We start from the raw sequence: 18,997 nt of genomic DNA on the forward strand, positions 1-18,997 counted from the left end.
GAAAGCTTATGCTCAAATAAATTGGTTAGTCTCTAAGGTGCCACAAGTCCTCCTTTTCTTTTTATCTTTACATGCTGATTTTGAAAATCTTGGCTGTAGTTTCTTGACCAGGACCAATGTTTAGGCTCTTCAGAAAAGGTTTGTACAGTCGTTCTATTGTGCTTGATTAGCCAGTACTAGAAGGTTGCACATTTGGTAGCTTGTGTAGGCTGGGTGCGTTGCACGCACCAGGCACTTATTGCGTCTTTCTATTCCCCCCACAAACTCCCTGTGTGCCAGTCCCTGCTATTTCAGGAACTCCCTGCAGCCTACTCCCTCATGCCAGTGGCTCTGTCACCCATTCCCACCTCCACCATGTGCTAGAGGTGCTGTGTTTCCTTTCCCCCTCAGGACTTTCCAGTCTCCCTCTCCTGCCAGGAGCTCTGTATGTCCCCTATTTCTCTCTCAATTATTATTTCTTTTCTTTCTTTGTAGGAGATAAGTCATTCAGGATGTCAATGTTTTAAAACTCTCTGCCTTCCCTCCCAATAGCTGACATGGGGTGCATTGTTATGCTGGAAGGTGTTGATGGCTACCATCAACTGGTTCTTTTACCTAGACAATCACAGGTGGCTGAAGCTATTTGGTCTGCTAACCTGATGCCACGGTCTCTGTGGGTCTCTACCACCAGGAAACTGACCTGCAAGACCTTGATATCTACTACCACTGGGCAAAAAAGTGACCAGTGTACATGTGGGAGAACAATGCAGCAAAACCTGATGATACAACGTAGGCTATGAGAGAAAATGAAAATCAGCTTTATTAAAAATTAATGAAACAAAGCAGAGTCTGTTTTCAGATACGGCTTTTCCTAAGAAGAGAATGTGTGTGTTCTGGAGCCTCCAGGATCACCTGCCAGTAACTGGGAGCTGTGCTCTTTGCACAAAAGCAAGAGGAGTCCTTACCCTGCAGGACCAAGTTCAGAAAAGCAAATATTTCTCTTCCTGTTCTTTTATCTGCTGGAGGCTTCTCTCCCTCCCTGTAGCATAACTCCTATCTGCACAGCTCTTGAGCCCATTTACTTTCCATGGTACCCTTTGTACACCTGAAACACTGAAGTGCCACACAAGGCTTTTCTCCTGTCACTTGTAGTGCACAAAGCCCTCCATGCCTTCTACGCTGAGCAGCTGCCAGCAGGCAGGCTAGAAAAGCAGGTGAGGAGTTCTGGGAAAACACACACACACACACACCCTCCCTCTTGGAGAGGAGGCACTTTTGTCTGGAGGAAGAGGTTGGAGGGCAGGGGCAATGCTAAGGAAGGAGGGGGAAAGGGTGTGATCTTTCAGCCACTACCTAATGAGCAGGTCATAGTCTTCTGTGATTGTGCTGTGTTTATGAGTGTTATTTTGGGGGCTGGAGGTAGGTGCTGAGTGCCATCCCTTGATACTAGCTCTGGATGCTCTCTTTACTGCATCACAATTTACTTCCAAAATGCACGGTTCCATTCTGCACCATTGTCCACTCCCTCCAGTCAATCCAAAACCCCACAAACCTGCACTCCGTGAAGAGACCATTATCTGGGGCAGTCTAATCTGTTCCCTTTGGGAGGGGAAGGTCCATCCTGTAAATGAATCCTTAGTAAACTGGATGGTTCGGGGGTGGCTCTCCCGTGGGGACTAGTTCCTATGGTTTGCCTTTGGTCACTAGAGGGTGCTGTGGCAGGAACAAGAGGAGATCTGTAGCTGCTGGCAGATACAGCTAGGTGAGGATACCAGTCTGCAGTGAATCTTCACTGGCTTTGTCTCCCCTGAGCCAGGACTCCCGGCCTACCCTCCCACTTTCAACTGCCTCATGAGCTGCCAGGTGTTGCTCCCTCCCTCACCAGAGGAATGGCAAGAGGCAGGCAGTTAAGAACAGCAGCTTTAGGATCCAGCGGTCGGGTGAGTGCAGCTTGTCAGGAAACAGCCAGCCAGAAGGGGTCTCCTACTGGCAGCTTGAGGGGTTGTGTGGTGAACTAACGAGGTGGGAGGGAGGGGTGTATTGTGAGTAGGGAAAGGGAAGCGACAGCAACTACCATTTGAGGGAGTAGTTACTCCGCTCAGCTAAGCCAGACATTAATCTTCAACCTGCTGTGCTTTGGATTTGATTGGAACAGACATCACTGATTATGGCAGTGAGAGATACCTGTCACCACTAGACAAGTGGCTGAATGCGTAGAGAAGGCTGCAGGGACATCACAGCTTACTGCTCTGGTGTCCTGCATGGGACATCCACTCCTTCAGGGGAGGGTTTCCCATGGACACTAGTTTCTTCAGAAAAGCACTGGGTTGCATTCTGGGAATGTCAGGATGGGCCTCAGAATATTTTTGCAATTTAGCCAGAATGCGAGGTAGCCCAATGGTGGAAGCGTGAAACATGGGGCCACCTCTGTGCTTTGGCCATCCGTAGCCATGAATGTAGATTACATCAATATCTTCTGGGGCAGAAGCTATTCCATCATCTAAGATCTGGAAGCCCTCATTGATGAGGGTATACAGACAACGCTCCAGGATTTCCTCCTCGTCTATGAAGCGTGCCTTAATATGATGGGCATCTCTATACCCAATCAGGAAATTGTGAAGCCATGGATCTGGATTAGCTATTCTAGCCCCAGGTTTCTCATATTGGTACCAGCCCATGCCAGCCTTCTGGCCATACCTTCCATTCTCACATAGAAGATCAGGCAGCGGGCTGTATCTCCTCCTGCCACGCAGGCGAGCAGGAGTTCCTGGAGCCAGTTCGGGTCCAGTCAGGCCCTGCCCTTTCCGAGATCTCCAGCCCACATCAAGCCCAGCAAGATCTGACATTCGGAAGGGCCCCATATTGAAACCAAATCCCTCTAGAGCTTGATCTACTTCTTCTGGTTTACATCCTTCTTCTAGCAGGAAAACTGCCTGTTCAGCATAAGGAGCCATCATTCTGTTCCCAACAAATCCAAAGCAATTCCCTACGACAACCCCTATTTTGCCTATAGTTTTAGCTAAACCCATGGCGGTGGCAATGGTGATGGGTGATGTGTGACGACCACGGATTATTTCTAACAGCTTCATTACATGGGCAGGTGAGAAGAAGTGAGTACCAATGACCTGGTGAGGGCGACTGGTGGCTGAAGCAATCTCATCAATATCCAAGGCGGAGGTGTTAGTGCACAAGAAGGACCCTGGCTTGCAGATTGCTGACAACTTATGGAAGATCTCCTTCTTCAGTGCCATGTCCTCGAACACAGCCTCAATAACTAGATCTACATCCTGTAACATACCAAAGTCCAGAGTGAACTGGAGAAGGGCGGGATCACAGGCATCCGGGCGTTGGCCACTCCACTGCATTTTTGAAGCCTCATGTTCTAGAAGGGATGTCACAGCTCTTCCTCCTACCTCCAGCTGCTTCTGATCCTGTTCTACAGCTACTACGGACATCCTGGCCTTCACCAGAGAAGTCACAATGCCTCGGCCCATTGTTCCCAGCCCTAGTGATAAAAGCAAGAGAGAAACAGAGACTGTAAGTACTAGGAATTGTTAAGTACACCTCTGCAAATGGGCTCCTTTGGTACTTCCAGCACGTAAAGCAGGTCTCTGTGCAAATTAAACAGGGGCATGTAGATGGGAAAAAAGTAAATGGAAAATTGGGAGAAAGCAACATTTTAATTTGGTCTTTGAGTGCACTTAGAGGGCTAACTGGAGCATCTGTCTGAAAAGTGAAGATGTAACGGCAAGCTAATGTCTGTTCAAGGATGTGGAGCCATGCTGGGGTAGTATGCAGAGCACATGTACCCCTGTGTAATTTAAGTCGGTTCTCCAATTCATATATTATCATATGGGAGGTAGCTGGAGTAGGGCAGTAGAAATCAGGAAACCTGGATTCTATTTGCAGCTCTGCTACTGACTTCCAATGTGACCCTTTGCAAGGCACTTTTGAGTACCTACGATCCCCAGCTATAAATTAGGGCTGTTGAACCTTTATCTATTTTTGGAACATGCATTCAGAAAACTGTCATACGTAAGCAAGAGGAAACAAATAAGAGTTTAACTCTAGTGAAGTACAGAACTTGATCTTCCAGACCCTGTACTTCGCGGAACTTCAAACTCTGGAAATGGAATTTGGCATTTGATTTAAAATTAGAGTATCAGCCAGGCAAATCATTAATTGTTACTGATACTGTTTCTAGAGTTTATGATGTAACCAATATAATTGAAGAGGAAGATGTGGTACAAGTAGAGGTATTTAAAAATTGTTTCCTGTATCAGAAAGAGTATGGGAAGAAATTGTACAAGCAACTAGACAGAATGAGAATTTACAAAAGATTATTACAGCTATTGAAAAAGGATATAATAAAGTGATATTGAAGCCATATAATCAACTTATTAAAGACTTTTCAGTAATTGAAGGAATTCTGTTTAAAGGCAATAGGGTAGTAATTCCTGTAGTGTTAACAGCAGAGATGTTGAAACACATACATGAGGAACATTTAGCCATAGAAAAATGTAAAGGTAGAGAAAGAGAGGTTCTGTACTGACCACAAATGAACCAAAACATAGAGGTTTACATAAAAGAAAGTGGCATACGTCACAAATCATAGAAATGCTCAGTCTAAACAGCCTATGACATTTATTCAAGAAAACAAGACTTTGGTATAAAGTAGGTTTCAATCTATTTGAATATAAAGGACATGCATATGTTATAGTTCTTGATTATTTTTTGTATTTTCCTGAAATATCTATATTAGAAAACACTTGTGCCAAACAATTCATTAATAAAATGAATGGGGGACTTAGGTACTCAAAAGTTTTTATATGGCATACTCCATGCAGTAATGATTGATAATGGACTTCAATTTCACAGTCAAGAGTTTAAGTTTTGCCATAGCATATGATTTCAAACATATTACATCAAGTCCAGGTTACCAACAATCTAGTGGGCTAATTGAAAATGCTGTTAAAACAGTACAAATATTATAACAAAAGTTAAATTTGGAGAATGAGAAGGATCCTCCAAAGGACAAGCTGAAGGAGCAACTGGACAGGTAGGAGGAGAACCAGGTGAAGACAGAGTCCTGAGAGCTAAGGAAGGACAACATTTCAAGAAGAGCATGGTCAGTTATGCTGAAGGAGTCTGACAGGTCAAGGAGAAGGATGGGGTACTGTTTCTGAGCTTTGGCTAGGAAGAAGTCATTACAGACTTTGGTGAGAGCAGTTTCAATGGAGTGCAAGGGGTGGAAGCCAGATTGGAGAGGTTCTAGGACACAACTCCAGGAGAGGAAGTCCAGACAGTGACTGTGAACAGCACATTCCATGAGCCTAGAAATGAAAAGGAGACAAGGGGAAATAGGAGGGAAAAAACAAACAGTGCCACAAACATGCTTTAGTCTCTCCTGTCTTAAAAATCCTACCCTAGATCCCACTTGCCTCTCCAACTACTGCCCCATTCCCCAACTCCTTCAGCTTGTCCTTTGGAGGATCCACCTCATCCCCACTCCAACTTTCTGGGGGGGTTCCATAGAGCTCTGTCTGGGGACCTCTCCTCTTCTCTCTCTGTACTTTATCTCATCCACAAACATAAATTCAACTGTGCAGATGATTGGCAGGTCTACCTCTCCACTCCTGTCCAAACTAAAATCTTGGCCTGTCTCTCTGACATCTCATTATGGATGTCTAGCCATTAGCTCAAACTCTACACAGCTAAAACAGAGTTCTTAGTCTCCCACCCAACCCTCTTTCTCAACCACTGTGGACAATACCACCATCCTGCCTGTCCCTCAGGCCTGTAATCTGGCTGTCATCTTCAACTCACGCTGTTCTCTATATCCTCACACTCAGGCTATATTTAAATCTTGCAGACTCTTTCTATATAACATTGTTCAGATACAACCTTTCCTATCCATCCTCACTGCTAAAACTCGGGTTCAGGCTCTTATCTTACACCTTGATAACTGCAACATCCTTTTCCCTGTTCTTGACAAATGCCATCTTGGCCCTACTCACATCCATTCAGAACACTGCTGGAAAGATCATTTCCCTAGCTCATTTATTTGACCATGTAGCCTCTCTTTTTGCATCCCTCCACTGGCTCCTCCTTCTTTAGCATATCAGACATACTCTACATGTCTTCATTTTCGAGGCTGTTTATGGCCTATCCCCACCCTACCATTCTCTTGTTTGCTATTGAAACGTTAATTCCTGCCTCCGACTGGTCCATGATGCCAGCCTCCCTTGCTCATTTGTCAAATTTTCAAACAAACACCTTTGTGCTTTTTCCCACACTGCCCCTCATGCTTGAGAGGAGCTCCCTGTAAACATCTACAAAACTAACTCAATATCCTCCTTCAAATACTCCCTTAAAACTATTCTTTGCTGCGATGCCTGCAAAAAACTTGACAATGGTTGGGCTGCTGGCCCATTGCCTATCACTCTCCTGCTGGTAATAGCTCACCTTACCTGATCACTCTTGTTACAGTCTGTATGGTAACACCCATTGTTTCATGTTCTCTGTGTATATAAAATCTCCCCACTGTATTTTCCACTGCATGCATCCAATGAAGGTGAGCTGTAGCTCACGAAAGCTTATGCTCAAATAAATTTGTTAGTCTCTAAGGTGCCACAAGTCGTCCTTTTCTGTTTGCGGATACAGACTAACACGGCTGCTGCTCTGAAACCTGTCATATTGTCTCATTGTACTCCCCTGTCTTTCTCCATGTGTTGTCTCTTATACTTAGATTGTAAGCTCCTTAGGGACTAGACAGTCTTGTTCTGAGTTTGTGCAGCACCTAGCACAATGACTAGGGCTCCTGCCTGCTACAGTAATATAAGTAAATAAAAAATAGAGAACCACATAAAAAGTAAAATGCCAGTGGAGTTCAAAAGTTTTTTCATGTGCCAAGCACTCCTATAAAAGAGGCACTCTGAATGTGAGCATTGTTAATATCCAGAATAAAGCCACAACTTTACAAGGTCTGCAGTAATTCTATCAAAATGATTTTTTAAAATCCAAAATCCAGCTGACCAGGTTTTCGAATGAAAATTTATCAGCCAAACAAAGAAACACAAACCAAGGGGATTAAGAAATTAATCTAAAGCTGCTTTATGAAGAATGGCTGAAATTATGTCATCAGTAAAACAAGCTCAAGTCTCCATAAAGCAGGTCAAACAAGGTGGAGTATTTTTTCCACAAGCAGCCTGTCATCACTGATGTAGCTCTGACCACGTGTTATACACACAAACACATGCTATGCAAAACATTTCCTATCTTGACAACAAGAACAAAGATTTTGAAAATGTGTTTTCAAAGACAGCTATTTTACTTCTGATGGGAAATATCACCAGAACTCTTATTTATGCCTGTCTTGGGTCCAATGATGGAAAAATAAGATCTGTTACATCATAATCAAAGTTAACATACCACTAAAATTTCATTTATGTAACCAACAAAGGTAAAGTAATTTAAAATGATTGTACATGTCCTTCTGTCCATTCCCATATATTGAATGCAGACAAAATACAGATGTTAACACTAAAAACATGCTGCCAGCCTGCTGCCCCTCCTCCCACCTCTGCCAGATCTTTCATCAGCAACTAGGGTTTTGATGGTGGATTCGGCACCAGGACCTCAGATCTTCCACTGGTGAGCCACGAAGACTATTTTTTGTCTTAGGCAGTCCGACATCCTTGGTGGTACTTCATTCTCTGGGACACAGACCTGAGCCCATGGACAAGACCTGAGCTTGCCAAGTTCAGTTTTGGCCCAGGATAGTTGGTTACCAAGTTACCACCTGACTCTTCAACGGCCTGTATGTAAGGAGGTTTTCAGTAGCATGGTGGTAAGAGCAGTGGAAGCACCTGGAGCCTTGTTACACTAGAACACCCAGCAGGGATAACACTTGTGGGTTTTTTTCTAAAATTGGGTGGTCGAGACAAGGGGAGACTTGAACATTCAGCAGGTTAAGAGGCATGTCTGCCGATGACCTCATTAGATCCTCTTTGCTTGTAAGGCTGGTGATCTTGAGGAAGAGTGTATATGTGATGGGGTGTACTCTCCACACTTGCCCTGAGAGGGTAAATTAGGCCAATTAACCTATAGGCAGCACCTGGAGGAAAGCCAGGGAGTGCTAGGGCCTAATTGGTTGATGAAGTCCAGCTGGGGGAGGAGCTGGGCTGGGTTTATAAAACCAGGAAGCTGGCAACAGACAGGGCTTCAGGGAAGTAGGCTGCAGTCACTCCTTGGGAGAAGGTAAGTGTGTTAGTGGCTAGAGAGTTATCCATAGTTACTCCCTAGGAGAATGGAATTGGAAGGTTGGTGAACCCAGAGAATGTGGACATGGCACACACCAGGTAGAGGACAGTGGACTGCCTGGGACAGTTTGTCCTGGAAAGACTTGGTTACATACACACACACAGGGAAGGGGAAACCACCTAATGACAGCCCTCCAGAGGAGGAGGCTGCAATTCCTGGAGCAAGAGGGGTCTGCAGGGTGAGAGGATGACAGCAGAGACACCATCAGAGGAGGGTGCAATGTCTGGCTGGAGCTAATCCCCAGAATGACCAGCAGGAAGTGCCACCAGCAGCGAATGCACCCCTCCCATGACAGTATAACAGAACAGAAAAATGGTAGAGAATCGTCAGGACTCTCTGTGATGTGGAGGGACCTGGGGGAAAGAAGAAAAAGTAACTTCTGCTCAGATGGTCCAAAATGACTGAATCCCACCTCAAACCATGCAGTCTCCAGCATCAGAAACCCAGGGATGTGACCAGGAAACACTCCACAGGTTGTATGGATTGGGGTGCTTCCTGAGAACTGTTGTGCTCAGGGATTCAGGGCTGTCTTCTCTCATTTCCTCTTAGCCATCTCAATAGTAATAAACCAAGCTCTTATCAGAACTGTCTTAGCATATTTCACACCCATTGCAATGCCAACAGCAGCAGGCTCCTGGCTTCCTCACAGATAGAACCACCACAACAGATCTTCTCCCTTTCAGTTCTTTGCCACACAGCTAAAAACTACTTTTCTACCCATTTCATTATACAATACATATGTACATTATAAATCCACTTGTTGGGCAGATTGAGCAAATCATGGTTTTCAGTTATTGATCAGTCATATAAGATACAACTAATATATAGTGACTCCATTTATTACAGAAATATGTACTAAATTCAAACTATATTAAATTGTAATCTGACTTTAAATGGACAATTACATTAAAAATGCTGTGTCAGGGAAATGCTATGTGGCATGTTCAGAATATACAAGTATTGTTCCAGCATTATGTTTAAAATCATGCAGAACAAATGCTGGCAGACTGATGTAAATTGTGGCTGCTCTATTTCAATGATTATTTGGGGTTAATATTTCTCATTGAAATTATTAATGTGACAGCAGGTGAACAGGAGGGGCAAACAGGGGACTTCTGTATGGAGTTCACAGGAAGGTGCATGAGAGGTTCTCTTTCTAGGTACAGTTCTATGCTCAAGAGTGTGATGGCCAGCAACAGATCAGTGATCGCAACCTGCAACGGATGGGGAATGTTTTTTTTCCTGCCTGAAGCCAGAAGGGACTTCCTATGTACAAAGTGCGAGTTGGTGATTGTGCTGGAAGGAAAGATTTGTGGTTTGGAATTACAAGGACTGACACTGCAGAGCATCAGAGAGGATGTAGAGTACTGGAACAACCAGATTCAGGAAGCATCGCCACCCCAGAGTCAAGGAAGAAATGAACTGGTGGCCAAAGAATGAGAGAATGTGGAAATCAGAGAGTTTGTAACCACCAGAGGCATGAGGTCAAGCTGGCATTCTACTCTGTTGGAGGCAGATGAGGATAGGCAGGCTGTAACTACCAGAGAGGACCGGGAAGAATTCCACACAGCTAGAAGTATCCAATCAGCTTCTCAGCACGGAAACTGCAGAAAATGTCTCTGAAGAGCCAGCTAGTTGAATGGAACAGGTGCATTGGACATTCCTGAGAATGGCTGCTCAGCCCAAGCAGCAAGACTATCAAGCGTACCTGTGAAGAGATCGCCAGCCATCCACAGAAGACAGATAATACCTAGATGAGGATGCTGTGCAAAGGAGAATGGAAAGAACATTCTGCAAAGGACAGGCAGATAGCAGGATGGTGTGCTGCCTTATTGGAGCCAAGACATAAGACATCACTCTAAGATTGGCTAGGCTTCTGAACTCAGCAGGCAACGATCCATTGGCCTTCGTGACACTGCTTCACAGGATACCTTGCAGATTATAGACAACTTCACAGAACTCAGCATGGGGCTGAAGGAGAATATTCTCTGATCTCTGAGATCCTTCCTGTCTCATGAGCAAAGCAAAGAAGTCAGACATTCCAGAGGTGAACTGCTGCCAGGGCAGTAGTGTAAGATAGAGAGTTTTGGTTTTGTGGAACATTGGTCTACCTTCTATGAGGAGAGAGAGCTGTATAGTCACCTCAGTTGAAGGGGAACCAATCTCCTCAGGGACAGGCTGGCTAGAGTAATCAGAAGGGCATTAAACTAACATAGAAGGTGAAAAGGGGCACTCATTTAGTACAAAATCAAGATATCAAAGCACCAAGGGACATGAAAAGAATAAATTGTTTAGTTGCCTATACACCAAAGCTAGGAACCCAAGTAATGAACAAGAAGAATTGGAATTGTTCATTTATTAGCATAAATTTGATGTAGACAGTATTATTGAACCAGGTGGGAAGATCTGCATGATTGGAATTTTAAAATCCGTGGTTACAAGTGGTTTAGGAAGGGTCTAGTGGGCAAAAGGGGAGAGGCAGAGTCACTCTGTCAAAAATGGCATTGCCTGTTTCCAAGTCTCTGACATCTAGGAAGTAAATTATCTTGAATGCTTGTTAGAATATGGATCTATAGATAAAGCACAAGAGGGGTGTCTGCTACAGACACCAAATCACACTTGGGAACAGTATAATCAAATAATAAGACCGATTGCCTACTGGGTCAGATCAATGGTCCATCTAGCCCAGTGACTTATCTTCCGACAGTGGCCAGTGCCAGATGCTTCAGAGGGAATGAACAGAACAGGGCAATTTATCAAGTGACAATCCTTGAGCACTAATCTATAATGTGCAGGGGGAAAAACTGGGTTGTAATGGGGGTCTTCAATCTAATTGACACATGCTGGAGGTTTCTTGATGCGAATACTAAAAATATCACTGGAATTTCTATAAATTACAGATGACAATTTTCTAACTCAAACAGTATTGCATCCACTCCAGGGGGATTCTATCTTAGACTTCTCCTTGACAGATCATGAGGAATTGATCACAGAACTAAAAATTAGTGGTTGCTTACATGCAAGTAATCAATATACTTGGTGGTTTAGAAAGGCCACTTTCACAAAGCTGGAAACAATTATGAGCCGAATCAGCTGGGAGAAAGAAGAGATATATATAAAATGGAAAAAGGAGAAATTGTTAGCAATGAATATAAACTAGAAGCTAGAAACTGTAGAAAATGGATAAGGGATGCAAAAAGACACTGTAACAGGGTGCACTCACCACTGTAGTTCCTCCTTGTGGGTGGCAATCAGCTCTCGTCTGGCCTACCACGCCCTTCCATTAGTCACTCAGTTGCTTGCCTGCCCCAGCTGGGCTTCATCATCAATTAGCCTTATCAATCAAGCCTAACTCTCCTGCTGGTGTTAAGGTTAACTGGCCCTTTCTGAGCCACCTTAACCCCTTCAGGGTTGGTGTAAGGTGCATACCCCATCACAATCAAAAAGAGAACTCCTACAGCTAAAAGAGTTAAGGACAATAAGAAGAGTATTTTTTAAAAAGTTTATCAGGAACAAAAGGAACACTAACAATGTTATTGAAGATGGAAATGGTAGAACTGTCAATAATAACAATACAGAAAAGGCAGAAGTGTTCAATAAATATTTCTGTTCTGTATTTGGGAAAAAGCCAGATGATGTATTCATATCATATGATGATGATGACTGTCTTTCCATCCCACTAATATTTCGGGAGGATGTTAAGCAGCAGCTACTAAAATCAGACATTTTTAAATCAGCAGGTCCAGAAAACTTACATGCAAGAATTTTAAGAGCGCTAGCCATGGAGCTCTTGGGACCATTAACATTAGTTTTAATAAGTCTTGGAACACCAGGGAACTTCTAAATGGATGGGAAGTAAGCTAATGTTATGCCAATCTTTAAAAAGGTAAAAGGGATGACCTGAGTAATTATAGGTCTGTCAGTATGACATCGAACCTGGGCAAAATTATGCAATGATATGATGATGATGATACAGAACTCAGTTAATAATGAATTAAAAAACAGTAACAGAATGAATGACAATGAACAGAGACTTATGGAAAACAGATCTCGTCAGACCACCTTGATATCATTATTTGATGCGATAACAAGTTTGTTGATAAAGGTAACAGTGTTCATGTTGTCACAGTTCAGGATGACTGCACCTGTATTCCTCCTTTGTGATGCCTTGAGGGCATCCACTTTTCGGCTCCCGACTCCTCAGCCATGATCTCTCTTGAGCAGAGACCTATGCTTCACTCCCTCCCTGACCAGGCATTTTCCAGGCTGTACGGTTCCCTCCCTGCATTGTAATATTCCCAGCAAGCCAGAGTGCCTAAACATGTCAATGTCTGTGCTTTGCTTTCTATCCGAAAGGTATGAAAAGTTGTAATTGCCAGTAGTTACAATTTACCACACAACTCTTTCTAAGCACACACATTTATTCCTAAAGCATTACAGTGAAAACAGAGGTCACCCCAACTCCAACCTTAAGCTCTGGTAGGTGTCAGTTCTTCCAATCCTTCCACAGAGGTTGTCCCCTCCCCTTTGAACAGAAGATTCTGTCCATTTGCTAGATCAGAAAGAAGGACCTGAGTCAGATTAAATTCAGGCTATTTATCCAAAATTCCTTTCTTTGCTGGTCTCTGGAGAATCCAGTTTGAACTAGTATATGCGAGCCTCTCCAGGTGGTGGTACTTCTCTGGAGATGTTGCAATCTGAATGAATTTGCCTAATGACCCCCATTTGTTCTTAGTTCCTGGAGGAGCTGTGGTTACTCTCCCTCATGGAATTACATATAATCCCTCCTCCACAAAGATACATAAACTGAATTCAGTAAGATCTCCCAAAGATATTGTAGGAAATTGCCATTTCTGTCACAGTTGTAATATATTTAGACTCCTGTAAGGCATTTGATTTGGTACCTTACACATTTAGATTAAGAAACTAGAATGATAGAAAATCAACATGGCACATTTCAAATGGATTAGACTGGCTAACTGGCAGGTCTCAAAGTGTAATTGTAAATGGGGAAAGATCATCGAGCAGGTGAGTTTCTAGTGAGGTCCTGCAGGTATCTGGTTTTGGCCCTATACTGTGTAACATTTTTATCAATGACCTGGAAGAAAACATAAAATCATCACTGAGAAAGTTTGAAGATGAAGCATAGATTTGGGGAGTGATAAATAATGAAGAGGATAAATCACTGATTCAAATTGATCGGGATTGCTTGGTAAACTGAGCGCAAGCAAACAGTATGTATTTCAATGCAGCCAAATGTGAGGACAAACATCTAGGACAGTGGTTCTCAAACTGTGGATTGGGACCCCAAAGTGGGTCATGATTCCATTTTAATGGGGTTGCCAGGGCTGCCATTAGACTTGCTGGGGCCCAGGGCTGAAGAAGCTGAAGCCCCAGCCCCACCACCTATGGCCAAACCCCAAGCCCAGGCCCGAAGCCTGGGCTTCAGGCCTGGGTGGCGGGACTCAGGCTACAGCTCCCCGCAATCTGGGTCTGAAGCCCTTGGGCTCCCCCCTCCTCCCCACGCCTGGTGCAGTGGGACTCAGGCTTTGGCTCCCAGCTTGGGGCAGTGAGACTTGGATGGGCTCAGGCTTCAGTCCTCCCTCCTGGGGTTGTGTAGTAATTTTTGTTGTCAGAAGGGGGTCGCGATGCAATGAAGTTTGAGAACCCCTGATCTAAGAATTAAGAATGTAGGCCATCCTTCAGGATGGAAGACTCTGTCTTGGGAAGCAGTGACTCCAAAAAAGATTTTGGGATCATGGTGGATAATCACCTGAGCATGAGCTCCCAGCGTGACACTGTGGCCAAAAGGCCTAATATGATCCTTGGATGCATAAACCAGAATCACGAGCAGGAGTACAGAGGTTATTTTACCTCTGAATTTGGCACTGGGGTGACTGCTGCTGGAATAGTGCATCCAGTGCTGGTGTCCACAATTTAAGAAGGATGTTGATAAATTAGAGAGGGGTCATGAGAATGATTAAAGGATTAGAAAACATGGCTTATAGTGAGACTCAAGGAGCCCAATCTGTTTAATTTAACAAAGACAAAGTTAAGCAGTGACCTGATCACAGTCTGTAAGTACCTACATGAGGAACAGAAATTTGATAATGGGCTCTTCAATCTTGCAGAAAAAGATCTAACATGATCCAGTGATAGCAACTTGAAGCTCAACAAGTTCTGACTAGAACTAAGGTGCAATTTTTTAAGTGAGGATAATTAGCCATTGAACAGTTTACCAAGGGCTGTAGCAGATTCTCTATCACTGGAACTTTTAAATAGAAATTGGATGATTTTCTAGTAGATATGCTCTAGGTCAACCACAGCAGTTAGACTTGAAGCAGGAGTCACAGTTCAGGGCAACTGCACCAATATTTCCCCTCAGGATTCCAGCACAGGCACCCAATCTCAGGCTTCCAGCTCCTCAGCTGCCTTTTCTGGGTGGAGACAGGTGTCCCACTCCTTTCTGACTGGGGTATTCCCAGGATGTACAGTTGCCAGCCTTCACTGTATTATCCCCAGCACAGTCTGCCCAAACAGACCTGCTTGGTTTCTCTTCAGAGACAGTTAATAGGTGTAGTTGCTACAGTTGTAAGATACCACATGCCACTTCCCATGCAAGCCTGCTATATTCGTAAGGTAACAAGCCTTACAGAGAAAATATATTAAAAAACAATAAAAAAATACATGCATGCTAAAAAGCTTATCAGAGTTAACCTCACTCCTAAAATGCGCTCTGGCAAGAGCAGTCCTTCAATACCCAACCCAAGGGGGATTCCTTGTGGTTACAAGTTAATCACAGCTTCAGCTCAGAACAAGCATCCAGCCCTTCCAACCCTACCCTAAGGATGGGGGCTCTGCATGGTCCTGAAATCCTGTCCATTTGCTGGATCAGGGAGAAGGCCCTGAGCCACTTAAAAACCAGACTATGTATCCAACCCTTTCTTTCTCAATTGGTCTCTGGAGAAACCAGTTTGAACTAGTAGATGTATATCTCTACAGAGGGTAGCTTCAAATGGTTGCTAATGGACGAAGTACATTAGCATCCCCCTTCCCTACTGGAGAAGGTACATACAATGCCACAATAACACATACACTATTATATTTTTGATACAATGTACCCCAAAGGTGTTAACCTTCATTCAATAAGGTTTAATTTAACTCAGTAAATTTATCTTAATTCCTGAAGGTTTGTTCAGGATATTTCAGGATACTGTCAGTCTGTCACAGCAGGAATAAACTCAGAGAAGTCCAATGGCCTGTGCTATGCAGGACGTCAGACTCCATAGATCACAGTGACCCCTTCTGGCCTTAAAAATCTATGAACCCATGAATTTCCATGAAGGAGTGTAGTTTTTCAAATGACTCATTTATCTAAGTGGGATTTATCCCCCAAACAGCAGAGAATCTCAAGTCTAAGCTCTGCTTCCTGTCACCTATTCCTTCTTACAAAAATGCAAAATGGAGCCCTCCCATGTGTGATAGGACAGATAATATTTACATGAATTCAATCATTTTGCTCAGCAATGAATCACAAGACAGACCCAATAGTGCTCCATGCTGCTTGCATAAATGCCATCTCACCAGGGAAGGACCTCGTGACAATTTAATACTAGCCTGTTGGGAGATTAATGTTTGCCAGATTTAAGTACAGTACTTAAAGTCCAAAGATTCATAAATGACCATTCAATATATGACATTAATTAACTCGGCAAAACAAACGAGAAAAAGGGACAGTTCAAGAAACACCATCTGTGGCTTCTTCTGGCAGAGATGAGCTTGAAGAGGGCTCAGAGTTCATTGCAGGAAATGAAGATCCTGTATATGATAACCAGACAGTGAAAAGCAGTGGCAACCTGACTGGATATCTCTAAAATTGAAATGGACACTTTCCCAGTTCTTTATTCTTGTCGAGCCATTTTACACAAAGTGTAGCGATCAACATGCAGAGCAGGAAGGTTGGTGTTTTTTTTTTTGTTTTAGTTTTTAGATCTGTGCAGTGCATCAAAGGGTTTTATTTAAATTGCACTTATAAAAATTTAATGAAAGCATTATCTTCCAGGGGGTGCAAAACGGCAAGGGTGGATCATGATGAGATGAAAGCTTCTTAAAATGCAGCTGTCAACAAAACATTTTTGTATTTATATATCCCTGACACACACTCACTCACTCTCACTCTCTGCACACACAGTCACAGATGACAAAACTGGATTAGAAGAAGAAGTTCATACAGATCTCTGTTTATAATATGGAATTAACTATGCTCTCAGGACAACACTATTTTAAAATGAAATTACCTATATATGGATATTAGGAAAAACTTTTTCACTAGGAGGGTGGTGAAACACTGGAATGCATTACCTAGGTAGGTGGTGGAATCGCTATCCTTAGAAGTTTTTAAGGTCAGGCTTGACAAAGCCCTTGCTAGGATGATTTAATTGGGGATCGGTCCTGCTTTGAGCAGGGGGTTGGACTAGATGACCTCCTGAGGTCCCTTCCAACCCTGATATTCTATGATTCTATGAACTGAGGATGAAGCTGTAGTTGAAGTGATATCAGGGTAGCTGGAGGTAGGAGCATACAGAAATGATCTGACACTATGGGATTAAGCCATTTAACCTCATCTCAGTCCTCACTAGCAGAGATTTACTGTTACAACCAGTTAGTACTAAAAGGTTTCCTTCCTAGAATATACCAATCTTGTGTATTCTGTTTTAACTTGGGAGGCTGGAGAAGCTCTGCCTTCATGAGAGCGTGTACCCCTGGAGGGTACATGCAGAGGCACTGATGCCTCCAGAGGACTCTTCTTCAGCCCTTCCATAAAAGGTAAGGTCTTATTGCAATAAGGCTTTTGGAAGGAGTGGGGAGTAAACTAAGGGGGAAGTTGTGCAGCTTCAGGACTCCAAAGCAGCTCCCAAAGCCCCATTGTAGGAAGTCATTCAAGACTTTCTGGTTTCCTGGGGCTGCCGTGGTCCCACAAGGTACCCAACATTATTCTATTGTTTCCTTTCCCAGCACTCTTGGGAAAAGCCATACCACTCCAGTTCATTTAGACTGGCATTTGCCATGCTAGCAAACATAATGGATCTCACCAACTTACCTATCACAGCTACTTTCCGGATGGGCTGAGCTGAAGCAGTTTTCCAGGAAGCTCCAGAGGGTGTTATCCACTTCTGTGCTGCTCTCTGTGCGAAGAATGCATACTGCAGTGCTTTGGCCTGGCCTGAGGTCAGCAGGAGGTTAAACAGCTCTCTCTCCTTCAGAATTCCCTCTGTGAAGGGTAGCTGCACAGAGGCCTTGACTGCTTGGACACACATCTCTGGAGACAGACATCCCCGGGCCTGCTTTTTCACTTTCACAAGAACCTCACTGAGAATGGCATCCATGTTGGGCAGACTCTGAACTTGCTTCAGACTGAGTCTGCGAGGATTTAATGGCTGACCTGTGTGGGAGAGTTGAGAAATACAGTTACTGAACTGCCAACCCTACCATTTTTCTGGTAGACTACAGATTTTTGCCCCTTTCTACATGGAAAGTCAATGCCTCCTGCTGGTTCGGCTGCTGCTTGGTATGTAAAGATTTCACATGACACCGGAGAGTGATTTGTAAAACGTTTAAAACTCTTCTTCCATTTCCTGGCTTCTCTCACAATTGCGATTCTCCAAATGCACACTCCCCAGACGTTCCAGCAAGGCAAAATTCCAAGCAAGCGCTTCTCCTCAATTGCTGATGCTTGCCTATTCAGGAGCATAAACCACCAAGCATGCTGTATTCTCTGTCTCCACCTCTCCATTTCTCATATCCCTTTGCTATCATCCATTTCCAGTGCTGTATTAGTAATTGGTTTAGGATGTGTCTGAGTAGCAAAGTAAATTGTAGTCAGTGGTCTGGGTCCACAGGGTGTTCATGTGAAAGATTTGGGAATGTCATTTGTTTCTGTATTAATTCTGACCTAACAGCATGAATTTCCCATGACACTTTTGGGAACATCCAACAGGATTACACCCTATCAGAGGTCAGTAAATGAATAGCCAAGGACAGTTTGTATCTACACACCAGCAAGGGGCTAATCAAAGAGTCCCACCAGTGCATGAGTTATTACAAGACACACTAGTTGCTATAGTGATGGCACAAAGGAATTTTAATTGACCAAAATAAGTTACATTTCAGGCACCCCCTCCAAAACTACAAACCCTGGAGCCACTGTTCAGGTCTTTATTCCATTTTTACTCACACAAACTCCTTGTGTTCTCAGGGGAAGTTTGCCTGATTAAGGATGGAGAGAAAAATAGAATAAGAACTTCAGGATCCATCCCATTCATGCTACTAAGGATTTACATGGTGCTTTACAGCATCACAGCACTGTACAGAACATTAAGTAATTAGCCCTTCCAGCACCCTGAGGGGTAATTCTGGACATTGCCACACTGAACACAACAGAGCAGTTCACGGTGGGCTACCACTCATGATATCAGCTCAAAGACAGGAGCAGTTATAGACTCACACCTGGCAGTGACCTCCTTGCCTGGTGCCCTGAGAAGCATATTAGTTCTGTGGTCTTCCACTGGAGTTTCTTGGCCCCTGCAGCATCAGCCCAACCACAGGAGAGCATTTGCTTCAGCGATTACTAGAATCTGCCCACCCAGCTCTTCCACTCTCATAGCATCATCTTAGCTATGACAGAGCTTGTGCAGCT

At 43.8% G+C, this 18,997-nt stretch overlaps 1 protein-coding gene across 2 annotated transcripts in view; it reads right to left on the reverse strand.

The window, feature by feature from the left end:
* Window positions 1-44: 44 nt before the first annotated feature.
* The window catches only part of EHHADH (enoyl-CoA hydratase and 3-hydroxyacyl CoA dehydrogenase), a 68,116-nt gene continuing 49,163 nt past the window's right edge, over window positions 45-18,997 (reverse strand). For both annotated transcript variants that reach the window (XM_073360290.2, XM_073360289.2), the window contains 2 exons: window positions 17,402-17,743; window positions 45-3,484 (listed from right to left, as the gene is read on the reverse strand). In XM_073360290.2, coding sequence (XP_073216391.1) covers window positions 2,214-3,484; window positions 17,402-17,743 — 1,613 coding nt within the window. In that variant the 3' untranslated portion in view covers window positions 45-2,213. The remainder of the gene's footprint in view (window positions 3,485-17,401; window positions 17,744-18,997) is intronic.

The sequence above is a fragment of the Lepidochelys kempii genome, chromosome 9 (genome assembly GCF_965140285.1).
Source record: "Lepidochelys kempii isolate rLepKem1 chromosome 9, rLepKem1.hap1, whole genome shotgun sequence".
Lineage (NCBI taxonomy): Eukaryota > Metazoa > Chordata > Testudines > Cheloniidae > Lepidochelys > Lepidochelys kempii.